Source organism: Diospyros lotus, chromosome 8, assembly GCF_014633365.1.
Source record: "Diospyros lotus cultivar Yz01 chromosome 8, ASM1463336v1, whole genome shotgun sequence".
Classification (NCBI taxonomy): Eukaryota; Viridiplantae; Streptophyta; class Magnoliopsida; order Ericales; family Ebenaceae; genus Diospyros; species Diospyros lotus.
Window position 1 is genome coordinate 11,942,135 of NC_068345.1, and position 24,264 is coordinate 11,966,398.

Here is a 24,264-nt window from a genome sequence, read left to right on the forward strand (position 1 = left end):
TGTTATCATATTTCTATAAAGCCTCTGTGCATGTTATCATATTTCTGCACATCTTTCGTAGACATGAAAAAGAGGCACTAAATCTAGTTCAGTGGACTGCCACAACACGGAAACAAGCTGCACATCAATTTTATTCCACAAATCTTCTCTAGGGAAAATGCTATTGGTACTCTATGGGTTATACCATGGGCTACATAATGTAGTTAAAATGTCTAAAATACCCCTCACCTAAGGTAATGAAGTGAGGCAACGTGAAGTGGTAAGGCGTATAACTAAAATACCCTCACCTAAGGCGGTGAGACAGCATGAGGCGGTGAGGCACGAGAGGTATTTTTGTCATTTATGATACATTGCGTAGCTCATGGAGTAGCCTATGAAGTACCTATAGCATGGTCCCTTCTCTAGTATCTCACTCAATTTCTTAGTTAAATGATCACTAACCCCTTGGCTCTCAAAACCACATTTTAACTGAAGCTGACCAGGAAAAATATTTTTTCCCATTCATCTTTTCAGTTATAAACACAGGAGTACCAGATATATTTGGAACAACAATAGAAGTATGGGATATTAAACAGACATCTAATAAACCCCAATTTCAACAATCTACAAAACAAGATAACTCCAGAATACCAGATCTCAGCCTCAGGAATTCCAGAGCAGCAGATCACAGTTTCACGAACAACATATTGCACCAGATCAGAGAATCTTAACCAGCAAGCAGATCGTAGAAGAACAGCAGATCTGGCAGGTTAGATCAGATTTCCAGAGATCCAAGTTCTGATCTCAGATCACAACCCTAGAGAAGTTCCGATCTCAGATCACAACCCCAGAGACAGATCGCAGATCTGAACATCACTTATGCTGATTTGGACAGATCAAATCTCTTGATCTGATCAGTAGGATACAGTCCTAAACAAGATTTGATGATTGAATTACATCAAATCTGTTCCAATTCTCCAGATTTACCTTCAATGGCTCTGATAAAGAAAGATATACAGAATTAAGAGAAAAAGAAGAGAGGAGAAAGAGAAATTGGAGGGAAAAGAACTAATCAAATCTATTAAGCTAGGGTTACAAGTAGTTATATTAATACATTGTAACTGCTATGTACAAGGTACAACTATCATACATCACACCTAATACAAACTAGTATGAATTTTCAACAGCAAATAGAAATGGATTTATACAATGCATATACACCTATATTTCGTTAATATAATTTACCCCATGGTAACTTCCATTTGAAATTTCATTTTCTAATCACCATTTTTCCATTTTTCAAATTTCCAATTCCTTTCCCAATTTATCTCATTTATTGGAAATTCCTTATGGCATTTTGGTAGCAATCCATTTTACCCTTCATTTATCCAAAATTAACCATAGATTATTTTTACTATTGGAAAATTGTAACCCTACTATCATTTGGCATTGTCCAAATGCCATACAGCTAGAGTTTGGCTCTAACTAGGATTAATTACCATGTTCCAGCATGGTTACCCTATCTCACGTAATTCATTTTCGACAATCTTAATCTCATTTAGTCCAATTTTTTTACCGCCTCATTTATGGTAAAAATTATATCCCTACCCCCGACATCAATTTGTGACCTTTGACTACCTTAAGGTTGTTTCTCACATCAAATTATGTCACCCTAGACCAATCACGCTTTCATTATGGCATACCCTAACATATTCAAAACTTTCACCCAGCAATACGCATACATGACGTACTTTCTAGGGTTTCAAGGCCTCCAACCTGCATTCAAGCAACCCAAAGTACCTAATCCTTGTCTCAATATACTATTTAATTTTTTAATATTTGATTTATTTTCTTCAATTTATAACACTAGTAAAACCAAGTGACATTTACCAAATCTTAGCTGAAGAAAGCCCCCAATTTCTGATGTCACTGAATCGCTGGGCAAGTCATCCTTGGCTCATTGACCAATCTGAGCTGGTGAAGGGTGATTCTCACTTGGGGCTTCAGGTTCCATTATGTTGATTTACTCTGTTAATTCATAACCAAGTCTTAGGTGGAGCGAAGGGAGAGGCAAAGCCTAGTACTCACCTAGAGTGATTTCTCACAAAATCATAATTATTCCCTTCACTAATGGGTCGATGGGTGAACAATCCGGTCAGTTGATCAATCGTGACACCTCGAGTCACAAAAACTACTAACCAATTATTAACTTTTTATTAATTTATTCAAATACTATAATTTTAGGATGATTCAAGCTTGTATTTTGTGTTGTTGATCACAATTATAGCCTAATTTCATGGATTGAACTGTTTTTTTTTTAAATAAGTGAGCTCAATTATATTAATGAAAGTGTAGAAGATGTACATCAATGACTCAGAAAAAGAGAGTTCCAAACAAAACTATACCATCCAAAACACCCCCCCCCCCCCCCCCCCCCAACACAAGCCATTAGGGGAAAACGACAACCCAAAACTAACATTATAGCCAACAAGCCTAGAAGAGGGAGAAGAAGTTAGCAGCAAAGAGCAGAGGTTGACATGATGACCTGATCCACCGAGTAAGGGAAAGATGGCTCTACAGCCCTCACCCATGCCACTAACCTAGCAAGCACCAAGTTAAAGATATCAACTGCACCTAACCCTTGATCTTTGAAAATTAGTCTATTCCGCTCCAGCCACATTATCCATAGCGCTGAATAAAAGAGAGACTTCCATACCTTCCTTTGACCTTTACCCCGAGCAAAGAAATTTCACTGCTCAAATAGACCCCCAACTGATCTCGGACAAACCCATTCATAGCCTCACCAACTAAAGATTTGCCGCCACAAGCACAAGATAGCCTCACAATGGACAAAGAGGTGATCCACAGACTCCGAGGCAGAGCCACAGAAGACGCAAAGCAGATCATCCCCCTGTAGAATTCCTTTCCTACTCAAATTGTCCTTTGTGTTAATTTTACCCCATATGACCAGCCACACAAACAACTCCACTTTTGGAGGAGCTAGACTGCCCCAAACACGAGCTGCCACTGAATTAATTTGAGGGACATTGGAACCAAACATTAGGGAGCAAAGCCTCTCATTAAATGAGTGCAATGAAAAGGAACCAGCCGCTTCAAGCGACCAAAATACCGTATCCCTCCTCCCTGTCACCAAATGAACTTGGGAGATAACTCTCAGCAACTCAGCCTGAATAGACTCTTCTCTATCAAAAAGCGGCCTTCTCCAGCTAAGGCTCCAAAACCATTCGTTATCCATCCAAAACCCCAAATTTGCCACTCTCTTCCCTTTATCCAGGGACACCGCATACAGCCGAGGGAACAAACCCGACAAGGAGGAGGTACCCACCCAAGTGTCTTCCCAAAACCGAGCCAAATCACCCTTACCTAGCCAAATTTTAACCCCTTCCATGGCCACAGCCCGAACATCATTACTGATGGATTGAACTGTTGCAAATCAAAACCATGTGTCTGCACTAGCACTCCAAATCCGTAAGATGCTAGTAAATGCAATAGTGATAATTGAAAACATATACCTGTGCCAATGGTGATAATCGAGGACTTATGCCCCCTTCACGTTCCATTTGTGCAATAGTGCATGCTATCCTCAGCTCCCTAGATAATATTTAAGGAAAATGGGAGACAGTTAGGCATTTCATGCATCAAAACAATGTGTTTGTTTTAGAAGAGAGGAATTAAACAACTTCAATGTTTCTCCACCAAGAATAGCTGCCAAAAATAGGCCATCAGGCTTCAGTGCTTGTCTACACTGCCATAAACGCAGAAAACATGACATAAGTGTCGAGTGCTTAGTTATCTATCCAAAAAAAGAAGTTTTATCACCTATAAAGAATTTTAATCTGATTCAAACTAGTTTTAGAGAGAGAGATGTCCAAATACTAGCGGGCAATACAAACCTGTATCATGGCTCCGGGCAGATCATTGATCCAATGCAGTCCCAAGCAACTAATCACAAGATCTAGAGAACTTCAAATCCAAAAGCACAAGTTATCCCAAAACTGTTCTGTGTACATGCCATCACTATATTACTTCGGCCAATAATGTAAAATTTCATAGAAGCAATTGAAATGCATACCTTTCATTCACAGGCAAAAACTCTTCATCGCCTACTACAAATGATGTTTCAATGTTCTTGTCGGGCACATCTTGCTCAGCATCCTTACATAACTTGATCATGTCATATGATGTGTCCATCATAATTAGTTTTTCTATACCACCTGATAAAAAGAAGAAAGTGAACTTGGTATTTTCGAAGAATTGCTAAGGTTAGACGCAACCCTTTCTATCATTGGCATGAACATCCTACCATTTTCTGTACCAACAATTATGACCAAGTTATCCATACAAAGAAAAAGAGTTTTTTCAAATTCCTGATACAAGTTGTACAACCAGATGATGTAATCACCATGAAAAAAATTAATGAAAAAACATCCAAAACAAAGTTGGTCAGATGTCTAATGTTATATGACCAAATGACATTATCACTTAATTTAAAAAATGGTGGTAAAACATGCAGAACATTTTGTCAGGCATCAAATACACAGTTTCTCACTTGAGAACAAGTATCTCCAAACAGATTAGTGTAAACATAAAATTGAAAGCTATGGTCCACTTGGAGTTACCATGAATGAGATCACCTTAACCACCCCCACCCCAGGGGGCAGCTAAAAGCTACGTAAATCTAGGGTTGCATTTCCAAACTAGTGGCCCACAATAAGAAATCAAAAGTTGCTTTTTCATTGCCAAAAGTTGTACTTGATTAGATGCAGAATAGAATTAAAAAAAAAAAACTAGATTGGATGTAATAGCAGGATAAAAATTGAAAATAGCATTTGTATAGAAAATGTACTTCCTTGCATTGACGAAGAACAATAATAATAATCCCAAATTTTTGTTGTATTTTATATATCTGGTCTACTGTACATTTTTCAAACTGTTTTAACATATATTTTATAAACAAGGTTGAGAAAATATGTTTCTCTATTTCTTAAGATACATTATACCTTGATTCCCCTTTTCTCTTTATAGAGGAAGAGAATAATACAAAAGGAAAATAACAAAAAGGAAAAAGGAATATACACAGAATATACATAGTTTTTAAAATATACAAAGAATATTCTATATTCAAAATACTTCTATTTCTACACTCCCCCTCAAGCTGGCTTGAAGATATCTTCCATGGCAAGCTTGCTCACAATATTCTCAAACTGAGTTTTGTGTAATTCTTTTGTAAAAATATCAGCCACTTGGTCAATTGTTGGAATGTAGGGCATACAAATTACTCAATTATCAATTTTTTCCTTAATAAAGTGTTTATCCACCTCTAAATGCTTCGTCTTGTCATAGAGAACTGGATTATGAGCAATAGAGATTGCAGCTTTATTATCACAGCAAACTTTAGCTGGTAGGGAAGTGGAGATCCTCAAGTCTAATAGAAGCCTCTTTATCCACATGACCTCACAAATACCATGGACAACTGCATGAAATTCGGCTTCAGCATTGCTTCTGGCTACCACATTTTGTTTCGTACTCCTCCAAGTAACAAGATTGCCTCCCACAAAAGTGCAGTACCCTGATGTAGATCTTCTATCAGTTACACAGTTACACTGCCTGCCCAGTCTGCATCTGTATAAGCCTCTATATATCTGTCCACGTTTTCTAAAAGGTAGACCTTTCCCAGGGGTTCCCTTTAGGTACCACAGAATTCTGTAGGTTGCTTCAAAATGTTGTGAATCAGGTGAGAGCATAAATTGACTAACACTTACAGCAAAGGCTATATATGGTCGAGTATGGGATAGATAGATAAGTCTACCCACAAGTCTTTGATATTTCTCCTTTTCTACCACATTCTTGGCCTCAGCGGGTTGAAGTTTTAAGTTAGATTCAATGGGAGTTTCAGCAACCTTACATCCAAGCATTCCTGTTTCACTGAGTAAATCCAAAATATACTTACGTTGGTTGAAAAATATCCCCTCCTTAGATCTTGCAAATTACATCCCAAGAAAATACTTTAAATGACCCAAGTCCTTGATCTCGAACTCATGAGCTAATCTCCTCTTAAGCTCTTCAATCTCTCCCTTGTCATCACCAATTATTATTATATCATCCACATAAATAATTAAAATTGTTTTCTTACCGTCACTAGCGTGCTTGAAGAACAGTGTGTGATCTGCTTAGCTCTGAATATAACCATAACTTTTCACCGTCTTTCCAAATCTTTCAAACCATGCTCTCGGAGATTGTTTTAGACCATACAAAGATTTTTTTAAACGACATAGCTTGCTTATACCGAGGCTCTTCTCAAATCCTAGTGGAAGATCCATAAACACTTGTTCTAAATCACCATTTAGGAAGGAATTCTTTATATCAAATTGGTGGAGTGGCCAATCAAAATTCACTGCAAGGGAGAAGAGAACTCGAATGGAGTTTATTTTAGCTACTAGAGCAAATGTTTCTTGATAGTCGATCCCGTATGTTTGGGTGAATCCCTTAGCAACCAGCCTTGCTTTGTATCTTTCTATGCTCCCATCTGCCTTACATTTTATAGTAAATACCCATTTACAACCTACCGTTGTTTTACTTTCTGGTTTGTTCACAATCTCCCAAGTTCCATTCTTTCTAAGAGCACTCATTTCCTCCTAGACTGCTAACTTCCAATCTGGGTCACCACGGGCATCCTGAATTGTTCTTGGGACATGCAGGTTAGAAATATTTGAAAGAAATGGCTTATGATAATTAGACAATTTTTGGTATGACAGGTATTTAACAATCGAGTGTTTGGTACAAGATCTCACTCCTTTCCTAGTAGCAATAAGGACATTAAGATCGGACAAGTCAAATGAAGACTAATCTGAAGGAGTGAGTTTAGAGTTACCATGAGAAGAAGAAGTATTATCGGAAGGTCCATCATTTGAAGACGTCTATTGTTCAATTGTTAGAGGAATATTCGGATTGATAGTATTCTTCAAGGTTTTCCTTCTCGTATAAAACTGAAGCTCCGGTTTTGGAATATTTTGATCTGTTTGTGGTAATTCTCCCCCTAGTTCTAATCCCATCACGCTAGGCACCTATGAACCAAACACACCCTATTCCACAATGTTTGGAACATTTATATCCTTGAGTTGTTTATCAGAGTGGAAGAGAGCACCAATCATAGTAGGACAAGGATCATAGAGTTTTAAGGAATCATCCTCCTCAACATTAGAATTCAAAAAAATATCTACTTTCTCAATATGCTTCCCCTGAAGATGATTTTGGAAAAGTAGGGTTGAGTTTCGAAGAAAGACACATCCATACTAATATAAGTTTTTTTGGTGACAGGATTAAAGCATTTGAACCTTTTTTTATTTGGGTGCATAGCCCAGAAAGACACATTTTTCAGCTGTGAGATCCAATTTAGAACGAAATATTTGAGGAACATAAACAAAGCAAGTGCATCCAAAAACTTTTAAGGGTAACTCAGAATATATACGACATAGAGGAAAGAGTTGTTTTAAAGAGTGTAAGGGAGTTTGAAACTGTAGAACATGAGTGGGCATACGATTGATGAGATAGGAAGCAGTTAAAATTGCATCACCCCAGAGGTATTTGGGACATTCATAGAAAACATGATGGCCCTGGCAACCTCTAGTAGGTGTCAATTTTTTCATTCAGCAATACCATTTTGTTGGAGAGTTTCACGACAAGTGGATTGATGTAAAATTCCTTTTTCCTTTAAAAAAATCCCAAATATTCATTAAAATATTTAGTGCCATTATCAAATCGAAGAATACATATTTTTGTGTTAAATTGAGCTTCAATCATATGGAAAAAATGCTTGAAAGTTCTAGGTACATCTGATTTCTTTGCAAGTAAGTAAACCCAACAAACTCGAGTATGATCATCAATAAAAGTAACAAACCACTTTTTGCCAGACAAAGTGGAGACATTAAAAAGGCCCCAAGCATCACTAAGTATAAAATAGAATGGTTTTGAAGGACAATAGGGTTTTGAAAGAAATTTAACACGATGATCTTTGGATAAATGACAACTCTCGCATTGAAACATAGAAGGATCCACTCCTTTAAACAACGTAGGAAATAAATATTTCAAGTACGGAAAACTAGGATGGCCTGGCATAAAAAGCCATTACATTATTTGATTAGAAACAAAAGTAGAACTAATACCACTCAGCCCATGAGTTTTTTTATTACGCAAGACATCCCCATCCAAATAGTAGAGCCCGTTTATTTCTCTAGCACTGCCAATCGTCTTCCCCAAGTTCTGGGCCTGAAAAATGCAATAGGAATCAAAAAAGATAACACGACAGTTAGAGTCTTTGGAGAATTTATTAATAGATAGAAGATTGCAGGCAAGTTTAGGAACATAGAGTACTGATTGAAGATCAATATTGTCAGAGAGTTTAATGAGACCTTTATCTGCATTAGGTGAAAGACTACCATCGACTATTCTTATTTTTTCACTACTAGAACAAGGAATATACGAGTTAAATAGATGCAATAAACCAGTCATATGATCAGATGCTCCTGAATCAATGATCCATGGAACAGATTGAAAAGAACTAGACAGGGTAAAGGAATTTCTACCTGAATAGGCCAATGAACAATTGGGTGTACCAAGGGACATATTAGGCTTTAGCAATCGCAGAAGTTGATCAAATTGCTCTTTGTTGAATAGTCCTACATTAGCTTCATGGGCAGTAGGTTGGGATCGCTTCGATCTAGGCTTCTAATTGACTAGCTTGCCATGAAGCACCCAACAGGTCTCCCGAGTATGGTGTGGTTTATTGCAATAATCACACCAAACACGAGGCTTTTCTTCCACCTTTCGTTGACCCACAATATGTCGTCCACCAGCATTAGCATCAGTAGTCACGAGCGTCATATTTTCAAATAGCCCACTTTCACCACTTTTCTTCTTGCCCAACATAACCAGTCTTCGGCTTTCTTCACGACGAACTTCAAAAAAAGCTTCACTTAGAGACAGGAGTGGATTTCTACAGACGATCCTCCCTCAGACTTTATCATACTCAACATTGAGTCCAGCAAGAAACTTAAATACTCGATTAGCATCGACCATTTTCTGATAATGTTTGTAATCTTCTGTGTTTTTCCACTCATATGTGTTGAAGAGATCCAAGTCCTACCATATACGCTTTAAAGAATTAAAGTATATGGTGACAGTATCACTACCTTGTCGAATCTCACCAAACTTCAAGTTGAGCTCGTAGATTTGGGATTGATTCCCAAAATCGGAATACATGGCAGTCACTTCATCCCATAGTTCCTTTGTTATAGGGAAGCACATATAGTTCGAACTTATCTCTTCCTCCATGGAGTTAACAAGCCACGTCATCACCATTGAATTCTTGGCATCCCAAATGTCATACGGTGGGTCTTTATTGTCTAGGGCTGATGTGGCGCCAGTCAAATAGTCAATCTTTCCCCGACCTCGAATGTACATACGAATAGATTGCGACCAACGCAGGAAATTGGTACCATTGAGACGAATGGTCGTAATCTGTACCGGATGTGAGTCGGAGGAGCTTCGGGGAATTCGAAACTGGTCTTGAGAGGACTGGGATTGCTGGGTTGGAGTGACTGATGATGCAGAGTCAATCATGGCGACTGAACAACCAGATCAAGGTACGAGTCGTGGCAGCAGAAGCTAGGCGGTAAAGCGCGTGACCAGGGAGTGGCTGGATCTGTACACAGTGGCCGGATCTGGACATGCTAGTAGTGACCACAGATCTGGGCGCTTGGATCTAGGTGCCCAATCTGAACAATAGAGAACAAGAACTTATCTGGGTGACCGAGGCAACGAAAGGCGACGAACGGTAGTGGCGGCAGCGGTAGGGATGGCCGAATCTCAGAGGCGACGGCCGGTGTAAGGGTGGCAACAGCCTGAGGATGCAGCGGTGACAGGCGGCCGGTGTAAGGGTGGCGGCAATTCTTGGGTATAGTAGAGGAATAGATGAAGTTAGGGTTTCACAGTGGATAGCTGTGATTTAATCCCTAATTTCCGCTCCGATACCATATAAACAAGGTTGAGAAAATATGTTTCTCTATTTCTTAAAATACATTATACGTTGATCCCCCTTTTTTCTTTATAGAGGAAGATAATAATACAAAAGAAAAATAACAAAAAGGAAAGAGGAATATACATAAAATATACATAGCTTCTAAAATATACAAAGAATATTCTATATTCAAAATACTTCTATTTCTACATATTTGAATATTTTTTTATTCTCAACTGTATTCTTATAATGAAGAAGGGTAAATAAAATTGATTCTCCTCGTGTGTTGTGGTGAGTTTTTAAGTATGTTTCAATGTGTTCCAATGGAAAAATTGGAATTTCAATCTTTTAGTAAAGTTTTGTGTCATGCCTAATTAACATTGTTGAGCTTATTTCTTAACAACTAAAGCATGTGGAAGAATTGACAATTCAACAATTAACAATCATGTCAATATTTTGGATAAATATAAAAAATTTAAACCAATTTATTTCCTGTCTACAGTTATCAAGCCTAAAGCCCATTGTGCATAATAGCAACAATGACAAGCATTATCTCACTAGGTGGGAACCCATAATTTTGCACATATTAATTAAAATAAAAATATCGTCAACAAACATTTAAAGTGATCAATATTTAGAGAATGAATTTCAACTCTCACCACGCCCATGTAACAAACGCCTAATGGCTTCCAAGGAACCGCCCAAGCAAAGTGAAGTAGGAAATGTTTTCTTGCAATCCTACAAAATGTACAACAGTTGGGAGCTTGGCACCAAGAATGGAACATAAGATATTACTTTATAACTTCCTTCCATAAGATAATGAAGCTCTAGAAAATTGTCATCATTTTCCACAATATGCATGGGAAGTTTGTCTCGACATGACAGATTAGTCATATAGGAGACAGTACATTTTGCTTAATCATTATAAATTAGGTTTCAGTAGAAGAAATGTAAAGCCATAAGATTACTGCAATATAAATTGAGATTAAAAATATGAGTAATTAAGAGGTAAACCACACAACTATATCAAATTGGAACAGAACTCAAAATTTCCCTCAAGACTTTTTTTTTAAATAAAACCCCAATGAATATTTCAGTTTCCAATGAGTCGATAACAGGTAGAGATGAGTTTTTTTTATGTCAAATTACTTCCTATGTCCTAGGAACTAATCTTATTCATTTACTAGAAGAAGACAATTAAGAGGAGCAAAGCTGAGGGCACACCACTGGTGGGAGGAGGTTGCTCGAAGGATATATGAGAGTCCCAACCACCCCAATAATGAAAAGATGAAAAATACATCTCAAACTCTCATATTGAAGATATGAAGTTTTGGAAGAAACTCAAGTAAATATTTTACATTTCAAGGAACAGAAATTATTGTGGAGGATAAGGATGCAGAGATATTTGTCATCCTTCCTAGATTAAGTCAGCCTTGCATAAGAATGAAGTCCATACTCCATAGTAAGCTTCTTATGGTGCAGCTCCTAAGGCTATAGGATTAGAAGGGCGCAGAGAAACATTTCATGTCTAGAGCTTAAGTATCAAGTGTTCGACATGGTCACCTAACAAATTTAGAAGAGTTTGTGTAACATGGATTGCACCAAAAAAGAATAGTTCTTTAAATCCAAGAGAGATGAATAATGCATTTTCAAACATACTGAAAAATATTAGTAAAATACTGCTATTTAGCTTGAATCTAGTGATAATAGAAATTTTATTGGGGTCTTTTGTTTTTTTACCATTGCTTTTATTTCTGCCTTGGCTTTTGGTTTGCAGGACTTTTTGATTCTAGCCAATCATTGTTTTGATTTTATTTTAGCCCAAAAGAAATTTGAAAAACTATTCTCAATAGACGACTTAATTCGCTTGAACCCGGTCTCTTCATCAGAGCTTTGGAACTGAAGCCAATAGGATCTCCCCCAAGAGACAACAGCATTTCAAGCTTTAATCCCACTAGATAGGGTTGACCATATGGATTTCAGCTAACCAATCATCTCTATCTATGACCATATTTTTTGTAAGGCCATTATAACAAATATCATGCCTAAGAGTTTCCCACCAAGTTTTTCCAAGTCATCGTCTCTTTTGCTAAACACTTCTTCCATTCGATCCCCTCTCTTCACAAGAGCACTTACCAATCTCCTCACATGACCCAAACTATCTTAATTCTATTTCATGTATTTTATCATTGCCCCCCCACCCACCTGATGTAGACCTGTCAATGGTCCAGATACAGACCAAAATTTGATCCAAATCCAATAAAATCTAGAATAAGCCAATATCCTGATCTATTTGTATTTAGATTAGATCTCACATATCCAGATTTTATTAATCTATATCTCAAAAATTTTCATCTCACATATCTATGATCCAGTCCAAATCGATGCTATAAATAATGCATGCCCAACTAACCTTTTTTTAATAATCAGACATCCTTTTAACCATTCATATTTATATGTAAAAAGTAAATTTTAGGGGAAAATGGAAGATAAAAACAGGAGAAAAACTATCCAATAGAAATTTTACACAAAATTTCATATAAAATGATGTAGCATTATATACATATTGTCATGACTTTAGGAGCAATAGAGGGGCAAAATTGTAATAGGGATATAAATAGTTGTTAAGAGGGTATTTTGCAATTTGTTAGAATTTTAGTTGTTATGCACATGGGTGCATGGTTGAGGCCAAACGGACTGCACATGGGTGCAAGAGCAGTGGCCTATAAATAAGCTGATATTGTAGGAAGAAAGCATGATTGAAATGATAAATGAAATTCTAATTCTCTCCACCATTCTCTCTCAATCTCCCTCCAATTTCCCTCTCTATCTCTCATTTCCCCCTTAATCTTCTTCTCTATTCTGTTCTCCCTTAATTCCCTCCCTCAATTCCTTCCAATTCCTCTTCTAACCTATCACGAACCCTAGGTTCATGACAAATTGGTATCAAAGCATCATTCCTTGGTTGTTAATGTCCGACGGCTATCGACAACTCCTCTATGATTGATTTCTGACGATCTAGGCCACAATCTTTAGCGACCCGGCTAGTTCAAGGAGCTACCATCTACCGGTGGTCCTCGGCCAGTCGTTAAGATTGTAGTAAGGAGTCGATTCTTCAGATTGATCGAAAATTATAGTCAAATCGAGCTAAAAGATTTCCAGCTGTAGAATCCGTTGCAACTTGCTCTTCCAAAAGCCAAAAGCAGACTCAAGGCCAGGTAATTTCGAATTGGAAATGTTGTCGATTTTTGGAGACAAAGTCGGCAGTGATGCTCGGTTATGAAACTCAAGCGTGTTGCCAACTTCTGGAGGCGACTTCGAAGGACAGTCAGGTTAGTGAATTTTCAGATCCGACTGTGATAGAGGAGGTGAGATACGGCCACGATTCTCGACAACCCAGGCAAATTCAAGGAGCTATCTGCTAGTGGTCCTTGGCCCAGAAGGTCATGATTGGAGTGGGTGACCAGAGGTGAAGCGGACGACCCAGAGGGTTGCGACTGTCCAAGGCAAGCGTGAGTCCGTCAGAGGTGAAGCAGACAGCCCAGAGAGTTGCGACCAGACCGGAAGACCATTATAACCCAGACCGATAAGCTTCCTACAGGTGCAGTTGTGGTGTTGCAATTTTGATCGGGAATTCCGTTTGGAATTCTGTGGGTGTAGTCGTTGGATCGGAAGGCACGGTGGTGCTACGATTTTGGGTCGAGAAGCAATTCTGATTGTACGGGTGAAGTGAGTTACCCACCATGATCAGAAAGGGATTCCAACCATTCTGTAAGAGTCAACCCAGAGAGAACCGAGCGCCCATAACCAGCGACTGAAGCAACGAGAATCAGTTCTCATCAGTCGATTTTTTGAGAGGGTGAAGCAGTCCGACGATATAAGCCATAATTGTTGTGGACTTAGGCGATTCCTAGAGCAGTTTTAGTGATTCTCAATTGTTGTGATTTTGATTGTGATTCTCGGCTGAGAGTTAGACGATCTAGAGGACTCTAGAAGGCCGATCAAGTCGCTGTAATTGTGTGACTTCTTCCGCTACTACAATAGACTTGACCTTAAAGCAAAACAGTGGCTGCATTTTGCCACTTATTGGATCAATTGCAGAGGTGACTGTTGTGAGGTAGTCACAGTAGGGAAGTGTGGGAATTAGGATGGAATGAGCTACGGTTTCTTAGCCTATTGCTTTTCCAACCAATGAGATTTCGGCCATGAGTAGTGCATGCATGAGGACATTGGAGTCTCAGTCGCAGCAGAAGGGTGTTGCATTTTCAGGGAGACGACCTGCTCGTGAGGCCATTGGGAGCAGTGCATACATTAAGCAGATGAGCCCTCAATTATAGCAGAAGAATGCTTCATTTTCAGTTGGAATGGAGCCTCAATGGCAGCCAAAGAAGGTTGCAATTTCAGTTGGCAACAACAAGGATAAGGAGCAGTGTGGCCAGAAGAATCAAACATGGGGAAAGAAGTTTGAGAATAAATCTAGCCAAAGGGACAAAGGAACAAGCAGTGGGATTCACGAAGAGTGCGAGGAATTTGGCCGTATGTTACACGAGAAGCTGCAGGAGTTTGCGATGATACTGATCAAGAAGTATCATTACAACTTCCCCGCTAAATACTTCGATGATTATCGAGGAAGTTTTAACAAGGAGGAATTCGTTAAAGTGGAGTAGCCGAAGGAGGGCAGCCTTGCTGAAAGTAAATCATTGGTGTACTCTAGATACCAACAAGTAAGTATTTCCACTTAAGGAGGCCCCTACTGAAGATATGGAAGGGTCTAAACATTCTGCTCCCTTGGTCTTGGTTGTGAAGAGGGTTGAGGAGTACATGGAAGAAGAGATTGTGGAGGAGGAAGTGGAGGATGGCACTCAATCAATTAGCAGCCTCTCAAGCACTGCCATTGGTGCTGAGACTCCTGATGTCATTGATCTCCTGAAACAACAAAATAAGGAGTCTAAAGAGAAGGAACAAAGGATTGCACCGGGCATCTTGCTTGGAACATCTCACATGTATGTCATTGACATGAGCACACAAGACAAAGCAAAGTTAAGATTGCAACCAGAAGAGTTGGAAGTAATGTACAGATTTTTACCTACAGAGAGGTTTGAAATTCTGTCCATAATTGAAAAAGATGGGGTTGTAGGGCTGACGGCACATTTGGAACCATTTTTAGCGGCAATAAGGAAGAGGTGGATGGCTGAAATTGGTGTTGCAACAAGTCATAATGATGTTATTGTTGAGGAAAAAGAAAAAAGGAAGCGAGAGACAAGGGAAATAAGAGATAAGAACAAGAAAAGGCAAAGAAGAAACCAATGAGTGAAGATGGACATTGGATAAAGCAGCAACGGCTAAGTGGTAATAAATTTCTTGGGGACAAGAAACATTTTAAGAAGGGGGAAATTGTCATGACCCTAGAAGCAATAGAGGGGAAAAATTGTAGTACGGATATAAATAGTTGTTAAGAGGGTATTTTTCAATTTGTTAGAATTTTAGTTGTTATGCACATGGGTGCATGGTTGAGGCCAAAAAGACTGCACATGGGTGCAGGAGCAGTGGGCTATAAATAAGCCATTGTTGTAGGAAGAAAGCATGATTGAAATGATAAATGAAATTCTAATTCTCTCTACCATTCTCTCTCAATCTCCCTCCAATTTCCCTCTCTATCTCTCATTTCTCCCTTATCTTCTTCTCTATTCTGTTCTCCCTTAATTCCCTCCCTCAATTCCTTCCAATCCCTCTTCAAACCTATCACGAACCCTAGGTTCGTAACACATATATTCAAAATAAAAATAAAAAATAAAAACTCAGTAAAATAAAGACTTTATGTATTTTTCAATGTTTGAATGAAGAAATAAGTTTAATATTTTTAAAGAAAAAATAGTTTACATAATTAAAAAAAAATAGTTAAATAGAATATATTGGTATATCATTTTTTTTGTTTGAGACAAAAACTAAAATCTCACAATTCTAACAGAGAAACCACACCAAGTCGTCAAAATTTTCTAGTGTATAGAAGTTTTTCACATAAAATATTTTACATAAAAAATATTTTAAGCATAAGCATTTCTCCAAACGCATTCAAGTTGTGGAAATAGCCTCTTTGCAAAAAAGTAAGGGGAAGGCTATGTATAAATACAACCCTCCCTCGACTCTTGTAAAGTAGAGAGGCACATGCATAGGGGATGCCCTAATACAAAAATAATTTTTTTTGTAAAAAATTTTATGTGAATTATTTCTTAATGGTTAAGAGAATGTCTTTATAGTAGAGTATTTATAAAATGAACTGATTTAATACCAGATCTGATTGGGTTGATCTAGATCAAACCCAAATTATAAATTGAATCTATCAAATTTGGTCCATGTTAAATTTAGATTAGGTTTGTACATAAACGGAATGATTTTGTGAGTCTGTTCTGGATCAGATGCAACCCATTGACAGACCTACCCTAAGGGACAATATGTCACGACCTAAGCCTGACAATTCTCTTCTTCCTAATCCGATGAGAATTAGAAAAGTTCTCGCAAGAACAAAAAGCAAAAAATAGAGAGGAATAAGGGAGAGAAAGAATGAGGGAGAAAAGAGAGAAGAAGAAGAAGGATAATCAGAATTATGTAATATTCTCGATAAAAATCCATCCATGAGGGTTTGGAGAATTTATACAAGGCACTTGGAGGAGTGGATTCCCCTGCCAAGGTGGGCCCTACACCCTTCATGGTTGTAACAACCTGCCTACACCCCTAACCTCTTACACATGACAAAAACTAACTACTATAACAGTAATTACAGTAGTAAAAAATTAAAAATGCCTATAATTCTCGTTCCTCTCATAACATTTTCCCCCTCCTTTACCAATTTCCTATCCTCAAGAAATGCTGAGGCAGCTGGCAATCCTTGGGAATTGCTTGAGCAGATTAGGAAGGTACTACCAAGTACTACTATCAGTCGAGCTGCCCTGCCATTTGACCAAGACCTGAATAAGAGGAGCCCCATGCTTGTACACCACCCTTCTCTCCAATATAGCCTCTGGTTCCACCCTATTGTTAACCTCTTTAGGAAGAGTAGGCAATGCGAGACTCACTGGTTGTGTGCCCACTGACTTCTTTAAGAGGGATACATGAAACACAGGTTGAATTTGCGACCCTGCTGGAAGCTGCGAACGATATGCTACCTTCCCTACCTTAGCCTCTATGGGAAATGGCCCATAGTACTTGGGACTGAGCTTGGTCACCTTCCCTTGAGTGATAGACCATAGATGAGGATACCTTAATCTCAAATACACCGCTTCCCCTACTACAAACTCTCTCTCACTCCTCCTGTCGGCAAACTCTTCATTAGATTTTGGGCTGAGCCAACTCCTGTTTCAACTGTTGTGTCACCCTTCTCCTCTACTGGGGATAATCTTCCACAATTGCCACATTAGATCCTCCCCCCACTGTAGGTAAGACGAGTGGTTTGTACCCAAATAAGGCTTCAAATAGAGACATTTTGAGTGAGGAATAGTGGTTAGTATCATACCACCATTGGGCCAAAGACAACCACCTATGCCACTCTTTAGGTTGTAAGAAGCAAATACACCTCAATAAGTTTCTAGGCTTTGGTTCACCCTTTCGCTTTGCCCATCAAACTGGGGGTGATAGGTTGTAGACATACTCAATTTTGTCCCTGAAGGCTTCATAAGCTCCTACCACATCAAACTAGTAAAGATCCTATCTCGGTCTGAAACGATGGACTTAAGAGTCTCATGTAGTTTTACCACCCGATCCAAGAAGCCCTAGCCACCTCCTGAGTTGTGTATGGATGAGTCAACCCTATGAAATGGGAAAACTTGGTTAGCCGGTCTACCACCACCACCAATATACTATCTTTACCTTCTGACTTGGGCAACCCCTTCACAAAATCCATAGACACACTTGACCATGCTTGGTCTGGAATTGGCAAGGGTTGCAGTAGCCCCGAATAAGCTACTATTTCTTACACCTCTTGCAAGTGTCACAAGCCAGCACAAACCCCTCAATTTTTGTCTTCATCCTCAACTAATGGAATAGCTGCCTAACTAGCAGGTAAGTGTTCTGAACTCCTAAATCCCCCCCCCCCCCCCCCCCCCCAAAAAAAAAGGGAGATTCGTGTAGAGCTTGCATTATCTTCCTCTTAAGTTTTGCATTGTTCCCAATCACTATTTTACCTTGGTACCTCAACATACCTTCCACTAGGAATAAGCATTAGCCTCATTGGCCCCCCGCAATTAGTCTTTCCAATAATTCCTTTACCCTCTTATCTCCCTCGTAGCTATCTACCACCTCTTGGTACCACTCAGGAACCACCAAGGACATAGCTGCTGAACTCCCTTCTTCGTGGCACCAGGAAAAGGCATCAGCTACTATATTTTCCTTTCCCTTTCTGTACTATATCATATAATCCAAATCCATCAGCTTGGCCATGCCCTTCCTTTGCAGTTGTGTTTGTAGTTTTTGTTGCAACAGAAACTTCAAACTTTCATGGTCCATTTTAATTATAAATCTGCCCCCCGCCAAGTAATGCCTCCACTTGTCAACAGTCATCAACACAACCATGAATTCCTTCTCATATATGCTAAGCTCCAAGTGTTTTAAGGCTCAAGACCTAGCTTAGGAATGCCCGTGGTCTTCCTTCCTACACCAAGACCACCCCAATACCTGTCCCACATGCGTCTGTCTCCAAAACAGAGGGCTTATTAAAATCAGGCAGCCCTAGTACCAATACCATACTCATAGCCCCCTTCAACTTCTCAAAAGCCTTTTCTGCTTCTGGCCCCCAACTGAAACCCCCTTTCAGCAACAAATCAGTTAAGGGTTTGCTAATGACCCCATAGTCCTTCACAAACCAGCAGTAGTATCCGATTTTTCAGGCCCCACTCCCAAATTTTTCCACTAGCATAGGAAGTCCGAGAGAAGGTCCATTCAAAATGAATACACATACTCAAAATTTTCAAAAATTTCTTTTCATTTTTATATTTGTTCACTATCAATGGGAGCTAAAATAAATATTACAACATTCTTTACATCATCATCTCGATCTTACCACCCATACATTTTCAAAATAAAAGAGCACTAAGACTTTAAATACAAAAAATGAAACATGACGCCCTCAAAACTATACCCATGAATCTTGAGAGTAGGACATCTCTGTACACAACTAGACAGGGCTCTAGCCCCATTGGACTCACCATCCACTATTAACATCCCCTTACCTGGAATGACAAGAGCAAAACAAGCAAGCATATATCAAATCAAAATTACAACAAGATCAATATACGGAGGCATGCATAACATAGAGCCAAGGAAAATCACTACCCAACATATAGACATCAACTGGGTTCGTGCCTTCTATCCTTAACAACAACATCTTCAAAGAAGTACAAATTCTTTACATTTTATTAAAACACCTTTTCACACCCACAAGATGACCCTACACGTGCATAATAGATTGGCACCACATGCACCTCATGCATTTACTTAGAACATGCCTTTTTTTCTTAACAGCGCTTTCTTGATACACGAGTTCAATTTAGCTCATGCATTCATATAACCACATTATCATTCTTGTCTTACTTCCAAGCCCTTTAGTTTACTTGCATCATTAACATTTGGATGGAGTTAACCACGACAATTACGAGCACAATCAAATATATATACATATTATGCTCACCTCTACGAACTAGACTATCTTCCACGAATCCACATGCAATTAACTTCAACCACATCCATTAATTGTTTATTCAATGGTTAAAACAACTTATTTTGACCATCACGCTTAATTCAGATGGAGAAAAGCCTTATACAACTCAAATCATAACCAAACTATATGATATTATATGTCAAATCGAAGCTTATCAAGTTAGGGTTGCAACAAAAAAAAGGGATCTTAATTTCGATATCAAGACAAAAATTTATGGTCTAAAGAGTACAACGTGTGCAGTCTGAAAGAAAGGGCTTAGTCGACTTATGGAAGACTTAGTCGACTAAGCACATTGTTGAGTCGACTGGGCTGAGGGCTAGCATAAAAATTTGAGAAAACTGGGCTTAGTCGACTGGTCTCTACTGAGTCGACTAAACCAAAGATTAGTCGACTCGACGCACACAGAAAGCATGAAATGGACCCGAAACACCACAAAACGACCACCACTAGCTTCTTAACCCACAAATCTCATTCCTTGAATGAAAAATGTGGTGAACAAGCCCCAATGAAACAGACAACAAGACCCAACAAAAGTTTTGACATGACATACGGTTCTAAGGAAAAATGAAGAAAATATACAACCGATACCGAAAATAATTTTTAATAGAGAAGGGATGAAAAACCATGAAGCATTTCGACGTTGCAACAGAAAAGAAGGAAAGCATGCACAAAATATAATAAAAGTGCAAGGAGAACTTGCCTTGATGAAGAAAATCCAAGAAGAAGAAGAAAACACCCAGCTGCAACCTTCACTTGAACTCCAAGCTAAGAAAATAAATGGAAGAAAAAGAAGCAAAGAAGAAGAAGAAGAGAAGATCTGCCAAGAGAAGCAAAATGGAGAGAAGATTCAAGAAGGAAGAAGAAGAATGAAGCAAGAAAGAAAAGCATGGGGGAGGGAATGGGTTGCACGTCCCCTCCCCGACCACCCCCCCTATTTTCTTCCAATTTTGCTCCTCATTAATGCACACATACACAATCAAATATCCATGCCCCTATTGGTAATTTGCTTCATTTTCCATTTCTTTTCTCTTTTCTATATTCATTCCATTATACAAAATTCCATTTTACCCTTACCTTTTTCTTACATAACATATAATTTATAAGCCCACTTTGGACATTTTGCATTTCCATTTTCTTTATTCACACATTTTCCAATATGTATATATATATATTTATAACCCATTTAAACAAAACCCACATTTATATGCATGGCCCTAGCCCATATCAAAGCCCAATTAAATAAAATGGCTCACTTCCATCTTAGACCCCAAATAAAATAACACACACATATTTAATTCATTTTAAACCCAATGGCCTCAACCCAATTTATAAATGAATTTCAACTCTTCAATTCTATTGGGCCTTTTAACCCTTGGCCCAAACCCATTATCCACACAATCATTCTTTAACTATTCACCATACATTGATTCCAAAAATAATATTTCCACTAATGTAACTTTTTCGCTAATGGCCTCTTAATCCCAATATTTCAAATATTAAATCCGACAATTAATATCCTCATATAAAAACATTTAATTCCAATGATGCCCCCAAAATATGACATACGAAATAAAATTTTAATAAATACTCTAGATTAGTCCTAAAAATACCCTTAGGGCCCTCACCGAAGTAAGCCTTAGCCAAGACACCATGGCCTCTACCTTTCTTGGATTTGGACTAACCCTATTCTTTGATATAATGTGCCCCAAATATTCCATACACCCTTAGATTTCTTAATAAAAAGCTAGTTAGATCTAAGGATATCAAGAGTGGTTCTGAGGTGAGTATAACATCAAAGAATACAACTGTGAATTTTCGAAGATAGGGTTCAAAAATTCTATTCGTGAGGGATTAAAAGATGGCGAGGGCATTGGTGAGCCCAAATGGCATCACCAAGAATTCAAAATGCCCAGGGTGAGTCCTAGATGATGTTTTATGGATATCCTTCGGTTTCGTCCTAATTTGGTGGTAACCCGAGCATAAGTCAAGCTTAGAAAAGAATTGGGCATGGTTAGGCTCATCCAAAAGATCTTCTACCAAGGGTATAGGAAACTTATCCTTGATGATCATGGTATTAAGTTGGCATTAATCCATACAAAATTGCCATGATCCATCTTTTTGGTCATGGTATTAAGTTGGCGTTAATCCATACAAAATTGTCATGATCCATCTTTTTGCTTGACTAATAGGATTGGAGAAGCAAAAGGGATTTGGCTAAGTCTAATGATGGATTGTTGGAGCATGTCCCTAACCATTTTCTCAATCTCATTCTTTTGAATTGGGGGATAACGATAAGATCTAATGTTAACAGGCTTTGTATTTGGTTTTAGGTTGACAGAGTGGTCAAACATTCTGGTAGGAGGAAGGAATTTGGGTTCAATGAAAAGGTCCTCCTACTCTTCCAGCAATTTATTAATGAGATCTAAATGGTGTACTTGATCTGGCATTCCCTAGGGTGTGCTGACTATCAGGTATATCTCTCCTTGCACTCTCTGATTGCCATGTCCCTCCTCTATGGCCACAATTGAAAAAAGATGTGCTAACTGATTCCACTTCCCCTTGAATACCCTATATAGCCTTTTCCCAAAGATTATTTTCCAAGTTCCAGCTTTTTTTCAAGTCATCTTCCTTCCCTCTTTCTCAAAGGACACCTTCATCCGGTTAAAATCAAAGCTAATGGGGCTTACCCCCTTCATCCAATCAACTCTAAGAACTACATCACAGCCTCCCAACTGTAGTAGCCTCAAATCTGCCTCAAATCTCTCCCCATGCATTTCCCAACAAAAGCCATTACGGGCTGATTTGCTCAACACTTGATTGCCATTAGCTACTATCACACTCAAGGGTGGTGTCCCTATGAGTTGACACTTTAGCCTTTTGGTCGTGCTTTCATCAAGAAAGTTGTTGGTACTCCCACTATCAATTAAGATCATACGGTTGCAGCCTTTAACTTGTCCCTCCACCTTAATGATTTTATTGTTGGCTACTCCCTTCAAAGCATGAATTAATATCTCACCATTGTCCTCTTCCTCACAATCCTCTTCCTCTGCCTCCTCTTGTTCATCCTCATCATCCCCTTCCAACAATAGAATTTGCCTCTTGCATTGATGTCTGGGATGGTATTTATCCTCACATCGAAAGCAGAGGCTAGCTAATCTCCTTTGCTCCCTTAATTGCTCTCCATAAGGAACTAAACTTGATCCCACTACATTTTTCACCCCATTACTCCCTTTCACCATATCTCAGTTATAGCCCTTTCCTCCTATGTAGGATGTACCCAGACCCACCCCTCTTGGTTGCTACCTTTGCTTCTTCATTAGGGCCTCCACTACCATCTCTTGTAACCAGGCACTCTCACATGCCTGTTCTACCGTCTAGGGCCTCATCATCTTAACCATTGGCCTAAGCTCCTCACTAATGCCACTCATGAAGCTTGACACAAAATAAGCTTCCGAGAGGTGAGGGTTGTGGTTGATCATAAAGGACCTCAACTCTTTAAACCTTCGTAGGTAGACTCCCACACTCCCAGTTTGTCTGAGTTTGTTGAATTCCTCAATAATATCGACCATACTTTTTGTTAGAAATAGGGAACACTGGCAGCCTTTAAATCACCCAAGAAACCACTCAAATACCTCACAACACACTCACAGCTCACCTGACCAACATACCACAACACAACCATATACTAAAGAACAGAAATTTAATGCAAGAACAAAACAAGAAATGAAAATATCAAACCACACAAGGAGACAAAGATTATCCTGGTTCAGGCCGACTTGAATCAGCCCTACATCCAGCCTTCAAACCCGAGCACAACCTCTTTATTTGATAGATGATTAGTACAACAACTCTCCTCTTTCTCTCTCTCATGATACAAGCCTCTCCCAAGAATGTACAAAGACTACTTACACACACATATAGCCTTCCACTCTCAAAGCTCTCATGAAAAACAGAAAGAGAACATGCGGCCCTCTAACCCCTAGCCCTCACTGCCCTATTTATAGACAACAGTGAAATTTCCTAGGCACATAATTGATATTTATAGTTTGACCCCCAAACTTTGAACTAATTACACTTGAGGCCCAACACCTATAAACTAACCATTAACCGCATATAAACAACTGCACAAAATCCTATCACTAACTCGAGACAATCTTCAACAAATCTCCACCATTGTCTTGAGTGTGATACCTTCCATTTTCATGCATCAAAGACTTTGGCTTGCTCTTCCTTGGGTTTCCCGCATGATAACCTGATCATCAAAACAACAACAATATCAACAAACATTAAAAACATCAATCAATGCTGTAAATTTAACAATGGATCACCTTGGACAATACTTTCAGCTGCATAACCTATACATGCAACTCTAATTAGGATTATTCCTCCTTCTCAAGGGGTTTTTCCTAATGAATATATATATATATATATATCTAACACCAATATGATTTGACTTTTCCATGGTGGGACTAAATCCTAAGCCAAGTGGACTGCACTTTAGCTAACCCAACTTAACTTCAACATAGCACTCCTTCAGAAT

The 24,264-nt window shown here is 38.7% G+C and overlaps 1 protein-coding gene across 4 annotated transcripts in view; it reads right to left on the reverse strand.

Moving 5' to 3' along the window:
• LOC127807345 (putative methyltransferase At1g22800, mitochondrial) overlaps positions 1 to 24,264 on the reverse strand; it is an 81,748-nt gene that overhangs the window by 49,342 nt on the left and 8,142 nt on the right. For 3 of the 4 annotated variants that reach the window (XR_008024642.1, XM_052345089.1, XM_052345087.1), the window contains exons 3-7: positions 8,163 to 8,265; positions 4,073 to 4,214; positions 3,894 to 3,963; positions 3,681 to 3,745; positions 3,513 to 3,591 (exon numbers count right to left, since the gene is read on the reverse strand). Coding sequence is in view for 3 of the 4 variants with exons in the window: in XM_052345089.1 (XP_052201049.1) it covers positions 3,513 to 3,591; positions 3,681 to 3,745; positions 3,894 to 3,963; positions 4,073 to 4,214; positions 8,163 to 8,265 (459 nt within the window). In the remaining variant the exon portion in view is untranslated. Of the gene's footprint in view, positions 1 to 3,512; positions 3,592 to 3,680; positions 3,746 to 3,893; positions 3,964 to 4,072; positions 4,215 to 8,162; positions 8,266 to 10,674; positions 10,754 to 24,264 lie in introns of all 4 variants that reach the window. The other variant, XM_052345088.1, reaches the window with a different exon arrangement.